This window comes from Glycine soja, chromosome 8 (genome assembly GCF_004193775.1).
Source record: "Glycine soja cultivar W05 chromosome 8, ASM419377v2, whole genome shotgun sequence".
Taxonomy (NCBI): Eukaryota; Viridiplantae; Streptophyta; class Magnoliopsida; order Fabales; family Fabaceae; genus Glycine; species Glycine soja.
The window spans coordinates 4,989,902-5,008,049 of NC_041009.1; the positions used below are offsets into that span (position 1 = coordinate 4,989,902).

Below are 18,148 nucleotides of genomic sequence, written 5' to 3' on the forward strand. Positions count from 1 at the left end.
CATCATCTCGTTATGTGTAATCAATCGGATGAATTCCTACAAGAGATATATACCCTCCTCACCATCACAAATAGCTTGGCATCTATGGAGGTGAGCGAGCTAGAACTATTGGTCCCAACAAGTGGGTTGGCACCATTTACCCTTTAACCCATGAGACTAATTTTGCAGAGTTTATTTATCACAAGGGTTAAAACAACATGTGAAAGTTCAATATTGTCACTGTTTGCACCCTCCATAATTATTATTAGTGTCCCAGATTAGTGGCAGCAAACTATTTTTGGTCTCACCTCCTTTACTACTGTACATACCCTCCTGACAGAATTTTTGTTTCTTTAATTTTCTAGGCCCAAAATATCTATCCTACATCCTTACTCCTAACCCAACAATCATTCAACATATCTCATGATTAAAAAAAAAACATATCTGAAATCATATCCAAATAAATCAATTAACTCGTTTAATTAATTGATCAAATTAAAATAACACACCAATTAAATATCATAAACAAAATCAACATTTACACTCTAAAATCTAAATAAATCAAGTCATTCTCATACAATACAACTATCATAAAAAGGAATAAGAAATTTTAAAATCAATAAATCATCCAAAATCAATTGTCATGCCATCATTTAACCTCATGTTATTAAAATCTAATAATATTTATTGTAAGATAAATGAAAAGATCAAAATTATACCATTGTAATACTTAGATAATCTAATTTGTGGAATTGGATCTGAAAGATCATAAATATAATCAAGTCAAATCAAAACTTAAAAATAAATTTGATCTTGAAAAGAAAGTAAAAAAAAGAATTAAAAAGTAAGACAATTTGTTAGATTGTCCGATAAAAGATAAAGAAAAATAGAATAAGATAAAAAAAAATTATTTTCACTTGTTTAGTTGTATAGAAAGTTAGAGGACAAGAAATATAATATAAAATGACATAAATAATCTAAATAAAAAATGGAGTATATTATAAATAAAGATATAGTGTTATTGATTTTTTTTTCATTCTTCCTCGCCCAATCTTTCCTTATTGGTTCAGTATATTGGAAAACTTAAGATTGAATATTTATCTGTTTTAGTTATATAAAAAAATGAACTTATATACTTACTTATCATGAAATAAACACTCTTGCATGTCATCTTCTAACAAACATTATAAAAGATTGATTTAGTATATTAGGAAATTTAAAATTGAATATTTATCTGTTTGATTTAGTTAGAAGAAGAAAAAAAAAAGATATGGACTTGCATACTTATCATGAAACAAACACTCTTAATCCTTAATTTCTTAATCCTTCTAACTAACAGGTAGGTACCGTAAAAGATCGATTCAATATATACTTAATTCCTTAATCCCTTAACTGTTTTATCATGAAGTAAGAAAATAAAGATAAGTAAAAGATACCTATTTCAAAATTCAAATCCCGTATTTTTGGTGAAACGAAATATAGTTTCTTTTCCTAATTTTTTTTAAAAGTTTCTGGTCAAAGAAATTAGGTTGAACAAGTAGAAGATTAGTGATAAGATAAAAAAAAAAAAAGATAATTGAGCTTGGTCCAAAATATAGTTGTTAAAGAATGGGTCGGTGTGTTAGAGAGCGTGTGGAGACAAGTCGCACACCATGATCTATCCCATAATCCCATATTAATATAAACCCAACCTCACTTTTTGGTTGGTCAAACAAAGCGCACCCATTTTCTCATTCAAAAACTCTTATTATTTTTCACTCCTTCCTACACAAATTCCCATGGCGGCCCTCGGTAGATCCTCCGCTGCCGCCACCACCTCCCTCTCCTCCTCCTCCGCCCTATTCCGCCGCTCCCTCCACCTACCGCCTTCCCAACTCTCCTTCCCGCGCGCGCGCTTTTCCGTCAACGCCACGTGCCCCTTCTTCTCCGATAACAATGGCAATAAGATTTCCCTTCCCCAAGACGTCGTCGCTTCCAAACCCTCCCCTCTCGAGTTGCTCAAAACTTCCGCCGCCGACAGTAAGTCCTCATTCCTCTCCCTCCATTCACAAATTCTGAAAATTCATTTTTTATCCGTTTCATTTGATTGATAAATATTAAATAATGCATCACAGAATGTGGAGTTAAAATTGAATTGCTTTGATTTTTTTTGTGTTATTAGGATATACGAAGGAAAAGAGTAGCATTATTTGCATAGGGCTGAACATTCACACTGCTCCCGTTGAGATGCGTGAGAAGCTTTCCATTCCAGAATCGCATTGGGCTCAGGTCATCAAGGACCTTTGCGCTTTGAATCACATCGAAGAAGCCGCGGTTCTCAGCACGTGCAATCGCATGGAAATCTATGTTGTGGCTCTCTCTCAGCACCGTGGTGTTAAGGAGGTTACTGATTGGATGTCTAAGGTATGTCGAGAGCTTTATGTTCTTTTCTGAATTTTCTCTTCTAATGGGATAAAGAGAAAAAGAAAGCAAAATGGGATAAAGAGAAAAAGAAAGCAAAATTTGATAATTATAATTTAGCTTCTCTCTACACACAGTTAGCCTTTCATGACATATATGCCCTTGGCTATAATTTTATATTGATGAGACCACTTTAATATTTTGGCTAATAAAATAATGGTCCTAACTCATATATATATATATATATATATATGTATATATATATATATATATGTGTGTGTGTGTGTGACCCAAAATTGCCAACCATTTGCCTTAGGACATTGATTGCTTAGAGCTTTGGTTAAAGAACTGAAAAGAGAAAGTATTTATTGAAGAAATAAGAGAAGAGCGTAAAAAAAGTTATGGATAAGGCAATTTCACGCATTCTAATTTTTTTTTTCTCCTTTTAGTTCCTTAACTAATGCCCTAAGAACATTGGTTAACATTTGTCAAACTTAATTACTTAATAGTTTGGTCCCTGAACATATGTTAATATTATCACTTAGGTCACATCATTTGTCAAACTTAATTACTTAATAGTTTGGTCCCTGAACATATGTTAATATTATCACTTAGGTCACATCAGTTGGACTAACATGATTGACGGATTGTAATCCCAAGGACTTTTTTTATGAGTTTTTAGTTTCAGGGATTAGGATCATGGACGAAATAGGTGATTTACCCATGCTAAGTTCTTGTTTTTGTTTGGAAAGGAAAACTCATGGTTGTGTTTTTTGTTTAGGTGAGTGGGATTTCAATACCTGAGCTTCGGGAGCACCAAGTTTTGCTGTATAACGCGTACGCCGCGCAGCATCTATTTGAAGTGGCGTCAGGGCTTGACTCACTTGTTCTTGGGGAAGGTCAAATTCTTGCTCAGGTGAAGCAGGTTGTGAAAGCTGGACAGGGAGTGCCTGGTTTTGATAAGAAAATCAGTGGTTTGTTCAAGCAGGCGATATCGGTTGGGAAGCGGGTTAGAACCGAGACTAACATTTCATCTGGATCAGTTTCTGTAAGCTCGGCTGCTGTGGAGCTTGCACTGATGAAGCTACCGGATTCCTCCTTTGCTGATTCTGGAGTGTTGGTGGTTGGTGCTGGGAAGATGGGGAAGCTTGTGATTAAGCATTTGGCTGCCAAAGGGTGCAGAAAGATGGTTGTTGTTAACAGGACTGAAGAGAAAGTTAATGCCATTCGGAAAGAGTTGAAGGATGTTGAGATTCTGTTTAGACCAATTTCAGATATGCTGGCGTGTGCTGCCGAAGCTGATGTGATCTTCACCAGCACGACGTCTGAATCATCGTTGTTTTCTAAAGAGAATGTGCAGATGCTTCCTCTGGTTAGTCATGGGAGAAGGCGGCTTTTTGTTGATATATCTATTCCTAGGAATGTGGAACCGAGTGTCTCGGATCTGGAGACTGCACTTGTGTACAATGTGGATGATCTGAAGGAAGTTGTTGCAGCTAACAAGGAGGACAGGCTTCAGAAAGCTGAGGAAGCCCGAGGAATTATACTAGAGGAGTTGAATAAATTTGAAGCGTGGAAAGACTCTCTGGAAACTGTTCCTACTATTAAGAAGTTTAGAGCTTATGTTGAGAGGATAAGAGCCTCTGAGATGGAGAAGTGTTTGTCGAAGATGGGCCCTGATGTCTCAAAGCAACACAAAGATGCAATTTATGCCCTTAGTATGGGTATTGTGAATAAGCTACTTCATGGTCCCATGCAGCACCTAAGGTGTGATGGGAAAAATGATAGTAGTCTGAGTGAAGTACTTGAGAATATGCGCGCCCTTAACAGAATGTATGATCTTGAGACAGAAACTTCCTTGATCGAAGAAAAGATCAGAGTCAAGATGGAACGGGTTCAGAAGTAGATTCTTCTTCAATTGGTTTAGTTTTATTTGATTACTGTGGGGGCTGCAATCCTCGCCATTTTGTACACTACAGTAGTTGATTGAGGCCCTTTGAAGGCTAATTTTTTCAATTATTTTTAACATTATAAGTAATTGAATTCAACATGTTATATTTTTCTCAATGAGCTTGATATAGAGCAGTTGTAAATTCATGATCCTCTTGACAACAGATGATTCTTGTATTTTTAATAACATCAATGTTAGAGTGGAGTATAAGTGAGTCAAACAAGTAGTGTGTATTTGATTCTCGGTTTTGATCTCTTATCCTGTTTATCTTTTAGTCATGATTTACCTAAGAAACAAGTTATAGTGTAAAATACACTATCAATTGTTTCTTATAAAAAGGACTAGAGATAGTAACCCCTTGCCGATTGTTATAGGAGACTTTCATGATAATTGCATGAGTGCTGGGTATTCTGTAATTAATTAACACTCTTGAATACACGTTTTTACTTCATTATCTTCGTCAAAATCTGTGCTTTTTCAGTACTACCAGTTTCAATATGCATATCTTCATTCTCAACTCAAACTCCGGTTGGCTATCGGCATCTGGTTCCGTTGTTACTGGTAATATGTCAGTGTTGTATTTTCAACGTGTGTGCTCTTTCAGTCTTTCCCATATTTTAAACTCTATAACCATTCTATACTTCTTAAATACCAAAGATGCATAACAGTGCTACAGTGGATCACAAGACTCTATATCAAACCATTATTGGATTGCCAGAGCACCTAACAGAAAACAACAAAGGGATTTTGTCCATAAATGGCTTGCATTTGCCGTCCATGCTTGTGTATCGGGATTTCAGTTGAAATCTTCCAAATTATGATTTAGGCACGCGTTTGCTCAAACCATGGTAGGAACCTTTCCTACAAAATCTAAAACTCACCTACTGGTTCAATGACAATCAATTTCCTTTTCAGTCTTGTGCACGTGGAGAATCAATATTTTTAATATCAGTTACCAAATTTTGGTTATAGTCAAACTAATAGACACAAAATATGACCTGCACATACCAATGCCTAATGGTCGGCAAGGATCTTAATTTCCAAAACCATAAAAAGATAGAGACACTAGATGACACTGACAGTAGTGTTAAACTGTAACCAAATCCAACAATAATAAACATGTATTATAATTTTATTAATTTTTACGATAATTACTTATAGCATCCATAATACATGATTGTTTAAATAAATTGTTTATCTTAATTTTGCAAATCTTATAATGTCATATAAACTGAAACATTCTAAAAAAATCACTTCAATATCAAGTTGTTAAAATGAGTATTTAACTTAATTTTGTGATCTTATAATCCATTAAATTTTTTCCTTTCGAACATTTTTTTAAACAATTTTTAAGCAATGATGCTTAAATAAACAGTCGGATCATGTACTTCAATGGTAATTTTTTTTATTAAGTAATGTTACTTAATTTGAAGCAACTCTCAAAGACAATGATGTTAAATATGACCTTAAGAGTCAAATCAACAATGTTTTTTGATTGGTTTATAGGGTAAGTTTTTAATAACTTGTGTAATGTTTAATCTTTTTTATTATACAAATTATTAAAATTAAGTCTGTAATTTAAATTATAGAACAACGTTAAAAATACTTGAATTATGCACCAAATCTTGACTTTTTTGTAAAGCTAAACTCTAATTGACTTTAAAAAAACTCTAGCTGACTTTAATGTTCTCATGTTTCACACTTCCCATGGATAAAAGGGTAGAAAGGTAGCACACAAGCGAGTTGACGCCGCAAGTTGGATTTCTGACTGAGTGACACAAAAATCAACCCTTCTCCCATTTTATTTTTCCCAATTGTTATATTTTCAAGTCATTCTCGCCTTTGATTAAGGACTTAAGGTGGAACGAATACAGAAATGTTGACTTTGATGCTCACATTGTGAACAGATCATTGCAATCCATTTTTACCTCCAAGGTTTAATTGATCTTGGAGATAGCATTATAAATTAATCTAGTGAGCCTGATGCAACTACACTAATATCTCACTTAACTCTTGGAAATGCATCATATTCTGGAAGCTATGAGGGTTATATAAACCTATAGCATGCTCTCACATGGATCTCTGCCAACCAGAAAAACTTGTCCAGAACGGTTCTGCCATGTTCACATCAATCAATTACGATGTTATCAAAAAGTGGTGTGCAAATATTTTAAGTGTCTATGCTCCATACTGTCCAGCAGAAGCCACAATTGGACCATGCAGACAGGTCTTTTTTTGATGAGTTTGTGAATATCTCTATATATTTTAAGAGTGTAGTACAGCTCTGACAGTTGCGTGTAGGGATAGTAACGGGTAGATTCTGGGTAAAGTCCTATAATACTGGTTTTGTGTGTTTGAAAAAATATTCATATCCACAGTTTACTTATATATAAAATTAATGAATAAAAAACATATTAATTAAAAATTAGTACAGGTAAATTGAAAATTCACTCTCAATATAATTCAAAATAACATTAAAAACATTCACATATAATATTAAAAGTAAGTAAATATAACATGATTCGTCCAAACTTTAAGTTATAAATAAATAGCATCATAAAGATAATCGTTTCAGCATAATGATTCTAAAAGTTAATGTTCTAATTGTTTAACAAATTTTTTAATTAAACCTGAACATCATGTGGCGACGATATTTTTTAAGACCTATCAACAAAGTAATAAATTTATACATAAAAGTAAATAATAATCTAATATTTTTAAATAGAGTGAATCAAATATAATATAATATATGTTAAATCTAATAACATCATTCTACACAAAATAATATTTGGGATAACCAAAATATTATTTGAAAACATAGGCATAATATTGGCATCAACATAAAAGTGTTAACATGAAATTTACAAACCAAAATCATGGTTGTATTTCACTTTTCCAACATAAAAAAGTGCTTACGTTAAATAAAATCAATATGACACATTCTTAGTCTAATAACCTCAATTACAACATTAACACTTGAATTAAAAAACATGAATCTTGACTTTAAAATACCAATTGAATTAGAAAATATAATTATTTTTTTACACAGAAATATATGTATAATATAAATTATTTACTTTGGTAACATATTTTGCTTACATTAATATGTAATATATATGGGATGTGCAGGACGGGACAGGGTGGTTATTATAATACCCATGCCCACACCGATCCCTACAAAAATTTGTGAATAAATACACACCCTCATCCTTAGCCTCAATAAATAAGTAATTACTCTCCCTAGTTGTGGATATTATTGCGGGTGCCCATAGAATCTTGGGGTCTATTTTACCATCCCTAGTTGTGTAGTTTGAATATACTACTATTATATAAACATGCTTACTAAATTCTCTTTTACAATATGACCACATCAATGGATAAAATTGAGAGAACATGTTTAAATGAAATCATTTGTAAGAACTAGGATATATATACTAGCTGTGTTTAGAATGGTACTACCTCTAGTCCTATATATATAAAACATAAGATAACTCATCAAAAGAACTAGGATATATATACTAGCTGTGTTTAGAATGGTACTACCTCTAGTCCTATATATATAAAACATAAGATAACTCATCAAAATCAATGAAAGTGATTAAATTAATTGTTTTAAATTAATATTACTATAAATTTAATTCTTATTCTAAAAATACCCTTAAGTTTAAATATTGTGAGTGATAGTCAAATTTAATATTAGTACTCATAATCCAATAAGTGAATGTCTAGTAAATAATATTAAAAATAAATTAGAATTATAAAAGAAATTTAACCCTAAATAAGTTTAAAAATTAGTCATCGTTTCTTATTTGTATAAAAAAAAACTGAAAACATAATTTGTTTATTATAAATAACACTAGAGGTAATATAATTCAAAGCATTCACAAATAGGAATGGTATGTGTGCCATCTAGATCACAGTATAATTACAAAGTGTGGCTGTGGTTATAAAGATTCAATTAAAGGAGGCTCTACGGATTTCATTTGGCCCGCCCATCTCATTTTGTTGATTAATATCTTCTATGGATTTGATTGTTCAATCGTGCAACACCATCAGTTTTGGGTCACGCAACTTATAGTTAATTAAATAAAAAGAATAATGCTCTCATTGCTTATTAAAATTTCCCTCACAAGCTAGTTAGTCTGACGTAAATATGTATTGCACTTGCTAAATATCAAAATTTTGAATAGATTACGTATCAACAACAACAATAATCATCTGAATGAATGAAAGGAATAAATGGTAAAATGCTGTATTTGACAAGTTAAGGCCCTATGATGAATGGTATTTAGATCAGAGAAGCATTCAGTATAGCTTATGCTCGACCAATCAGTCACTTCCTTCCTTCATCAAACCTTTCCTTCCAACCAAGATCAGCCTTGAACATTTCAAGCACAACCCAGAATTCTCATATCTTGGTCCCAGAACTTGGCAGCATGCCCCCTCCCCCCCCCAACGTCTCGGTGGAAGTTTACAGTTCATGGTATGTAAGATTCAATTTGAACAGCTTCTTCAATATCTATAGCCCACCAGTTCTTCCTAGGCCATCATGGATCAGTTGTGACAATATATCAACCCATGTGTCAGGAACACCAGGCAGACACCAATGCATGCAATCCTGACCCCAAATTGCCACTGCATCCTTCTTTCCTAACCAAATTGCCGGATGAGCATCGGCTCTAAACTCGCTTAAATGAGTCAAGTCAAGCAATTGAATGTTAGTGCCTTGTAATGCTCCTTCAATTACAAAATTCAACAGTCTCGCTTCCTTGTTAACTCCGTTGTTCCTGGGTTCAAACCATAAGTCAAGCTGTCCAGGTATTAGTATATCATTCCTTAAGCTAATGCTTAAAAGCACATGGGGCATGAAACACAATTCAACAGGTACCTCAGAAAACGGTGAAGCATTCAAGTTGTTTAAATTAAAACTTCTATCAAATGCCAGCCATAGTTGGATGTTTATGTGAGATGTTACACAGGTACATGACAATGAAATTAAGGAAAGTAACCTAAAGTGTTGCAATTTCATAGCACAACCAGTTGGGAGGACCATGAAAGGGATTAGCATTGTATGGGGGGAAAAACTTTACCTAGGAGACATAAAAATCAAGGCAAGTTTCAGAAATACAAACCTCATCCTCCTCAAGGGGCTTGTTGAACAAGCAGCTCCCATTTTGATTCCAGTCACCACCATAAAAGTGCCTCGGGGATTGTAATCGCCAGAATTTAAGTGTGTTTCCAGGAAATTCTTTTTGAATGTATGTGACCATGTTAGTAAGAACAACTTTAAGTCCATCCAACATCCCAAGTGGCGGAACTATTGGTTGTCCTGCTTTATAAAAGACAAGAGGTTTCTCTTTCGGGAATTTATCCCTATTCCACCTATCAAAGGCAAAATAAAGTAACTATCTATTCAGTTTTCAATCATCAGAACAGTTCATAAAAATACTTGGGTAACCCAAAAATTAACTAGAGACCAGTTGCAACATAGGTAATACTCCAAGTTCTTTTCAATGTTTTAAATTTTAACTATCATTGCTTATTTAATTCAATCAAGTTGATTGCTTTTTAACAATGTTTTTAATAATCAAGTTGGTACTGCATCATCCAGAAGTTACAAAATTCAGGAAAATGAAGAAAGAATTACCAGTGGCCAGTATTAAACACCAAAACATCATAGAAACCAGCAATTTTAGCCCAATCATCTGCAGGAACATCAACATCAACTCGATAAAAGCCTTCTGATCCATCTTTCACCCCAGCTTCAGGTTGTTTTGGCTGCCACCTATGTTAATCAGTAATGAGCAAATTTCAAAATTCACATAAAAAAAAACAAAGTAAAATAATACAAGTAATTAAGATAGAGCCAGTAGATGAAAATTTTCAGAGAAATACGCTGAAAGTTGAAACTGTCAAGAACATACTCAAACAAGGAGAAAGAAGGAAACAGAGATGGTCGACTTTTTTGATTGCCATCTTTATTCCCAATTTTTATCAAATTCAGTAATAACAAAGATTTACTCGAAGACTCCAATATAATCATCATTGCCTAATTTAAAAGTTCCCAACGCCTTGTTAAAATTACAATTAAACATACTAGTGGTATTGAAACTAAAGCAAATAGAAGCCATCTAATATACACAAACATATTTTAATAGCCAAAATGAAGTATATCTATTCTTAAAATCCTAAAATAGGAAATGTGAGGAATAAGAAGCCCAATATATCTTTGTTCAGGTGCATGTATATACCGTAGTATAATGGATTTTTTGGAAGAAAAACATAAAGGAATTAATAAGATGGATCAGAAAAGTGAATTTTTCAATACAAATACAATGCAGATGCTGTAAAAGGAATGTTATGCACCTTCAAAATAAAAGGGTGGATAAAATGTATTTGCTTAGATTTCTGAGATGCAGTAGTCTTTGCATTTGTGTGTTTCTAACGTATTAATGAATCATAATAAACTATTCCAAAAGAAGGGCTTCATCCCATGCCTATATGTGTTTCTGATCCATAAAATGAGCTGTGTGGGCTTCAGTCAGTAAAGGATAATTAACCATAAAATAGAAACATCCTATTCACAAATATAGGTAAAACTGTGAACCAACAGCAGGACAATGTATAGACAAGATGGGTCAGAGTTGCAACTTGCAACCCAGCAAGAACTTCCAGTCATTAACTACATCTGCCAACTAGAGCATCACTTGCCCTGTTTAAAATTCAAACACTACTATTTCAATTCATGAACAAGTTTATTGTTTTAACCACTGAAACTTATCAAACATGATTCCACTGGCACTCGCCTCTCAAGAATGAGTGTTGACTATCAACAACACATCATACCTTAAATCTCATAACTTTTGCTTAGCTTTTAGGTACCCAATACAACCTAGTACCACCTGGTTGCCAACAATTTCCCGCCAAAAGTTCAATACCTCATCCTAACAAATCTCTAAGAATCTAAGCTAATTCTCTACATGATCAACCCCAAAATAAGTTTTAAACTTGACATACATAAAGTTGCATGCTTGCAGCCACCCCTTCATGTAAAATGCACTGACAAACTATTTAGCAACGAGTCACATACACACCAATGAATCACTACTGAAATCCCAGTAAAAAAAGAAAAAAGTAGTAGATATCTATTTGCCAAATTCAGAACAAAAAGAAGAAACAGAAAAAGAAAAATGCTTAATGAGAACATTACTGGTATCTAGAGAGCAAAACGGCACGGTGATAAGCGACGGTGACATTGAATTTGGGGAAATAGGCACCCCTCCAAGCACCCTTCTTTTTCCACTTCTTCGCACCCTTATCAGCGACACTAAGAATGCAGAGAAATGAAGCCAAGAAATTCTCATTGAGGGAATCCCCAACAAACCCAATATTTCTATTCTTCATCGTACCCAGAAACCGAACCGGGTCGATCCGGGGCAAGTGGCAGCTTTGTGGGACCCACCTCCACGAGTTGATGAGGGTCATGTTCTGGCGCTCGTTCCGGAGGCAGTTCCATGCGTTGCGGTGGAAGGGGCATGTTTGGTCGTAGAGAGGGGTGTGGTTGGGATCGGAGACCCACTGGCCTCTGAAGAGGTTGCAGGTGTTGGAGATTGAGAGGGATGAAGAAGAAGAAGAGAACGTGCTGAGAGAGAGGAATGAAGAGAAGAAATAGAGAGATGCGAATGTTAGTAGGATGAGCCAAGGGAAGAGATGTGAAGGGAGCTTTGGAGACATTCTCGTCTTCCGCCGTCTGATGTCGATATCCAATTCATGCTCCGACTAAGGGAGTAAGTGGTTAGCTCAACCATATTTCATTTTCATTTTTTTCTTCTTCTTCTTCTTTACTTTGAAACTTACAAATTGCATTCACAAATGCGTTTGCTTAAAAAAAAAAACAACAACAACTACAAATGTGTAATCTTTTAGGTATGGTAAGATTATAGTTTTTTTTGTTTTTTCTTTTGAAGTTTGTTTGTGAGATGTGAATTCCTCTAAATAAATCTCAATATGTCATATGATTAATATTTCATTTTTGATATAAAAAATATCTTATTTATCCATAAAAAATTATATTAGTAACATTTTTAATTATTTAATAAGTATCTTTAGAATAGTTGGTATTTGTTAATTTAGGCAAAACTTAAGTTAATTTATTATTAATAATTCCTTTTCTAGAAAATTATATCACATATTTAATGTGAGTTCGATAATATTTCTTCTGTTTTAAAGGTATTATTATTTTAACATAAATTCATAAACTCAAACACCTTTATCTCATTGAAAAAATATTAAATTTTATAAATCTCACATTTAATTATAATTATATCATATTAAGATGGTAAAATTGTAAAATTAATTTTAAAATAACTTACTCTCACACGCATCAAATGCAATATGTGTTCAAGAGTTAAGAAATAGAAAAATTCCAACGATTTTTTTTTATTACCAATGTAATGAATTCTTCTTTTTTAATAATTGTTTTTATTTTTAAAATTTAATTTATGTAATTATTACATAAAAAATATCCTAATAAAAAACAGGTTTAATTTTACTTTTTACTTCAAGTTTTTGAATTTTTAAGTAATTAATTTTACTCCCTAGTTTAAAAAAATATGATTTTTATCTTTCATATTTTACTCCTAATACAATTATATTTTTTATTTTAACTTTTTTTTTTTTTACAAATTTTGGATCCAACTTTTTAATTTTTTTTACAAATTTTATTTCCAAATTCTGATGCTTAATAACGAACAAGTGTTAGAAAGTAAAGTTTGTAAGTTCTTTAAAAAAATTGAGATAAATTATGTCAAATTAATTTATTAAAATAAAATTTTCTAAAAATATTAAAAAAATCAAGATAAAAGTACAATTAATTCTTTATAAGGAACATTACAAATACTTATAAAATAATGTTGGTCTGGAATAAATAAATGGAGGTAAAGACAACCGATAATGATTGATATAAGTATAATGAATTATATTTCTGAATCAAATAATTTAGAATTTAAATCTTAACTTTAAATATAAAATAAATGGTATTAAAAAAGAAAAATACAATTCTTGTGAGACTGTGCATCAAAGATTAATTCAATACCATAGTAAAAAAAAAAAAATGAAGGAAAGGACAGTTGTGAAAACTGAAAACTGAAAAGAGTGGATAAAATAATGAAAATATCTGGAATAAAATTTGGGTGGCATAATTTAGTTGGCTAAGAATGAGTAGATAAATATATGCAATGTAACTTTATATGATGGAAATGGAAATAGCACTCACTCACTTGCAGCGAAGAAGAAAAAAAATAAAAACACCATCAGCATCTTCACTCACCACGAAGGTTCCGTTCTCTGTGGATCTATATCTCTAGGGCACGTTACGTGGAAGGAAGCTCTTCACCGACTTCAATCGAAGAAGATGGATTACAGTGCTGGTTCGAGTCTGTTTCCGTTGCACCGTTGCAAAACCATTCACCTGGTTGGTAATATTCACTCTCCTTCTTCAACTCAACGCACACGCGACTTCTCATTCGTTTCAATCATTGATTCGTTCATTCCCCTATTGCAGGTGAGGCACGCGCAGGGGATTCACAATGTGGAGGGTGACAAAAACTACAAAGCCTACATGAACCCCGATTACTTCGATGCTCATCTCACTCCCTTGGGATGGCAACAGGTTTCAAAAAAATTATTTTTTTACCAATTCCTTCATTTATTTTTATTTGCTTTGTTCTAATTTGTCGTTTCTCCATTGTGCCTCTGTGAACAGGTTGACAATTTGCGTAAGCATGTTCGCGACTCTGGCCTTATCAACACCATTGATCTAGTCATTGCATCTCCTTTGATGAGGTTTTTCTCTCTAATTACATAATATGCTAATATAGATGTCATAAAAATGTACTTTTCGAATATAATGTGTTTGAGTTTATGTACAATTTGATCCATTAAAGTTGCAACTTGGTTTATTTGGTCCCGGAAAGTGTGTGCTTATACAATCTGGTTGCTGTAAGTGACAGCATAACAAGTTTATCTTATATTCAGCTAGTGTTTGACAGATATAATGGAAATGCCAAATTGCCAATGTGGAATGTTATGTACGCATATTTGATGTTGTTTGACAACTAGGTTACTTACTTGGAATCCTTAAACAATGTCATCACTTTGTATGATTGGAGAAGACTGAAATTTCTCACCCATTATGTCCCAAACAAACATTTTTTTTTACTTGTAAATTCCCTAATCTCTTGAATCAATGTAATGTATCATTTAGGGATTCCATGTACGGAAATCTAGTTGGCAAATAATGTTGTGTGTGTGTGTGTATAGCACTCTACATTGGCGCTTCCATGATGTCTTTTTGACACCGAGTGATGGAGGGATTCACTTGATATGAAGTTGTCACTTTTTGAGGACCAATTTATATAGATGTGCTTTATAAGGAACACATTTATGGATCAGGTTGTATTTAACTTCAATATGAATTTTCTCTCATGAATCCTAAAGGTATTTAGGTTATATTCTGCTTGGGAAAATTGGCATTTATCTGCATCAAGGCAAAACATGGCCTTTGACTTGTATGGTACAATTTATGGCTTTAGGACTCTACAAACAACTGTTGGGGTATTTGGAGGTGAGGGCTACACAGATAAAACAGACGTCCTTCCTCTTATGGTTGCAAATGCAGGAAATAGCTACCGTGCTGCAATTTCAAGTCTAAATTCCCCACCAATTGTTACTGTTGAACTTTGTCGTGAACATTTGGTATGGAATTACTCTGAACATCTTTTTACCTGTTTAGGAGAGAGTACATCTTGTTGCTACATGTATTTTTGTTAACAAGTTCAATCACCATTTCAGCATTGGGAATTTTTATGTCTTGGTCTTAAAAATCTTTTAGTCATCAAGATAATGCTTGCAAACCCATCATAAATTGTGAAACTTATTTGAGGGAGAATTCAGAAATTTGTTACTTCATGACTAATAGTCTAATAGCTAGAGTATGCATATATTCAGACCCACTAGCTAGAGTAACTAGTGAGATCGATTCCCAATTTATTTTTTGTAGTCTTGCTTATATATTGGCATATTGGTTGGAGTTTGGAAAGTCATTAGGTTTTGATATTAGTTTTTAAAATTCTCCAGATGTCACCATAGTAGGTTGAACTTTACTCATGATGAACACATACAGACAAGAACCTCCAAATGTTTCGTATGTGTGCTAAGCAAAATGAAACCAAAAGAATTTCATTGCAAAATTCAGAAAGATAAAAAAAAAAAAAAAAGCATTGGACATGGCATACACATGTGTATCCAATCAATATCTGAACCTAATACGTACCTAGTACAGGTACAACTACCAGTTAAATTACCCATGCATCATAGGGGATCAACTACAAGTAATCAATTTGATGGTGGGAGCATCAATTATTGAGCAGTGATCTAACTACAGGTCACTTAATGCTTGATGCATCAAAACAATGGATGAAAAAAATGAAAAATAAATTGAATTTTCAGGTTCATGTAATTACTGATAAGATAGAAAGTATGCAATCAATTCAGGCATTCGCAGCCTTTTCATTTTTTTTCCAACCATAAAATTATCAAAAGCTTACCTTTTATGAGCAGAGACCGTTTTAGTACAAGTTTTTATAAGGTTTCTAAAGCTTGATAGTACATTGGCATATGGGGTATGGTTCTTACAAATTTACCCATGTTTTCCTCATGCAGGGAGTTCATCCCTGTGACAGAAGAAGAAGTGTTAGCGAGTATCAATTTCTTTTTCCCGCTGTTGATTTTTCACTGGCAAGTGCTTAGACTTCAAATGCCTGAATGCTTGTGGTTTATGATTTTATAGAAGACAGATAATTCCTTTCTTTAGCTTTAAAAAGTTGGCCAGAATTTTATTTTGTTCTCTTTGGGTTTATGTTAGTCTCTTCAAGTTTTTGTTTCAGTTAGATAGTGATGAGGATACCTGGTGGAAGGCCAATGTTAGAGAGACAAAGGAAGAACTTGCAGCTAGGGGGATGAAGTTCCTTAACTGGTATGAGTTTGTTATAATTAGAAACTTCTAAAGGTTTATTTTTTGAGTTTATGCCAGCAATACTACATATTGGAAACACACTAAAATTGGACTTTGATGTGTAGCAAGCTAATATAATTCTACTATGTAAGGCTCTTCGCTATAGGATGATAAAATAAACCATTTTTTAAAAAATATTTTATGAAATTTACTATATATAGCTGAGTGTGTTTAATGTAATGTGATTGAAGCTGCTCAAAAGGCTGTCACTGAGCTCACCTGTGACCCTTGAAATTGGAAGACAAATTAATTTGCTTGATTCCTTTGTCTGATATTTCAGTGGGTAACAACTATGTTTATGTTTTTCTTTGTGAGAAATAAGTTCATATGTACTTGGTGTATTATGGCTATTGGAATTGGTATATTGGTATCAATTTTGATATCCAGTGATTTAGTTGAAGAATTATGTAATTCTCTCTCTTCAGGAAAAAAGTGGTAATTTTCTTTTTCTGTTTTAACTTTTAACCTCCCATTACTTGTATGCAAGAAACAGGAAATTGCCATCAAATGTGATGTAATTCAAATCTGTGAGACTGTGTTTCTACTTTTCACTTCATCACAGGTTGTGGACACGAAAAGAGAAGGAGATAGCAATTGTGACACATAGTGGATTCTTGTTTCATACTCTGAATGCCTTTGGAAGTGATTGCCACCCCTTGGTAAAGAAAGAAATATCCAAGCAGTAAGCTCCCATCATCATATACCTCTGACTTAGATATTTGTGATTCATTTTCCTCTTAGTTAACCGAGTTGAATATGCATGATTTTTGAGAAAATATCTTTCTGTTTCTTTCTTTGAAAACATTTTATGATTTATTCCTGATGTCTACATTTATTGAAAGAAATCATTACTGGCTTTGTTATCACTTATCTATCTTAGATATGTAGAAGGTAATTGCCATATTTTGCACTTGTTATGTGAGGCATATGTTGTTCTTATGTGGTAGGGGATCATTTTCCTACAACTGTTAAACATTGATGACCATTGACCAATCTAGCCAATCCTGGGTGATGTTCATCAGTTTATATTTTGAAGTAAATGATTGATTCGTTTCACATGTCCTTACAGCTTTGCTAATTGTGAACTTCGCTCCATGGTCATTGTGGATAGAGGGTGAGTTTGTGAAAATATACATAAAAAAAAAACAGGTTTCTTTTTATCTTAATCAAGATTTGTTTGTTTTTTCTCCAGTATGATAGGATTGGAACAATCAACCACTAACTATCCAGGCAAGATACCTTCAGGGCTGGACCTCCCTAGTGATGTTGCAGATGAGAAGTCTGAGAAATAATGGATTTGGCTTCTTCTACTTGTTTGTATGTGTTCAGGACCATTCAAGCATTGGTTCTTCTATTTGAAGTTCACTATTACAAAATCTAACATGATTATGTCAGATTATACAAACTGTGCTGATTCTGTCTTGAAATTTATCAATTATTGTCTGCAGAAAATATTTGTTAACAATTATAACCTTGTTGGAAATCAGATGACCCATGTGTGGCAACACAGTCACAAAACACTTCTGTTTGTTGATGGAACAGTTTCGGAAGAGGATTGGTTGCCTCACTCGTGTCACAAATTCATTGTTAGCCAAGTTCCGTTTTAAATTAATTAATAATTAATTAATCGATCAATATTAAAACTAGCCACTTATAATTTAAACTTATATTTTAGTTAATGGCGTATCAAATCAATCTTGAATTCATATCTCATATTTTACCCCGGCCAAGTCAACATCTATCAC

The 18,148-nt window shown here is 33.3% G+C and overlaps 3 protein-coding genes across 5 annotated transcripts; 2 read left to right on the top strand and 1 right to left on the bottom strand.

Moving 5' to 3' along the window:
- Positions 1 to 1,671: 1,671 nt before the first annotated feature.
- LOC114421354 (glutamyl-tRNA reductase 2, chloroplastic-like) lies at positions 1,672 to 4,550 on the top strand. Its single transcript, XM_028387236.1, has 3 exons — positions 1,672 to 1,998; positions 2,141 to 2,382; positions 3,161 to 4,550. The coding sequence occupies exons 1-3, from the start codon at positions 1,758 to 1,760 to the stop codon at positions 4,283 to 4,285; spliced, it is 1,608 nt and encodes a 535-aa protein (XP_028243037.1). The 5' UTR covers positions 1,672 to 1,757; the 3' UTR covers positions 4,286 to 4,550.
- Positions 4,551 to 8,473: 3,923 nt separating this feature from the next.
- Positions 8,474 to 12,192, bottom strand: LOC114422871 (protein trichome birefringence-like 12). 2 transcript variants are annotated; one of them, XM_028389421.1, is made up of 4 exons: positions 11,541 to 12,191; positions 9,978 to 10,115; positions 9,463 to 9,712; positions 8,474 to 9,140 (listed from the first exon to the last, which is right to left on the bottom strand). In XM_028389421.1, exons 1-4 carry the CDS (start codon positions 12,062 to 12,064, stop codon positions 8,850 to 8,852), a joined length of 1,203 nt encoding a protein of 400 aa, XP_028245222.1. In that variant the 5' UTR covers positions 12,065 to 12,191; the 3' UTR covers positions 8,474 to 8,849. The 2 variants fall into 2 exon arrangements, with proteins under 2 accessions (XP_028245222.1, XP_028245223.1); XM_028389422.1 differs by having other exon boundaries at positions 8,959 to 9,117; positions 11,541 to 12,192.
- Positions 12,193 to 13,574: 1,382 nt separating this feature from the next.
- Positions 13,575 to 17,937, top strand: LOC114421355 (phosphoglycerate mutase-like protein 1). Of its 2 annotated transcripts, none has more exons than XM_028387238.1 (9): positions 13,575 to 13,806; positions 13,893 to 14,000; positions 14,094 to 14,173; positions 14,923 to 15,085; positions 16,052 to 16,126; positions 16,276 to 16,364; positions 16,966 to 17,085; positions 17,473 to 17,517; positions 17,596 to 17,937. In XM_028387238.1, exons 2-9 carry the CDS (start codon positions 13,950 to 13,952, stop codon positions 17,693 to 17,695), a joined length of 723 nt encoding a protein of 240 aa, XP_028243039.1. In that variant the 5' UTR covers positions 13,575 to 13,806; positions 13,893 to 13,949; the 3' UTR covers positions 17,696 to 17,937. The 2 variants fall into 2 exon arrangements, with proteins under 2 accessions (XP_028243039.1, XP_028243038.1); XM_028387237.1 differs by having other exon boundaries at positions 13,576 to 13,802.
- Positions 17,938 to 18,148: the final 211 nt, after the last annotated feature.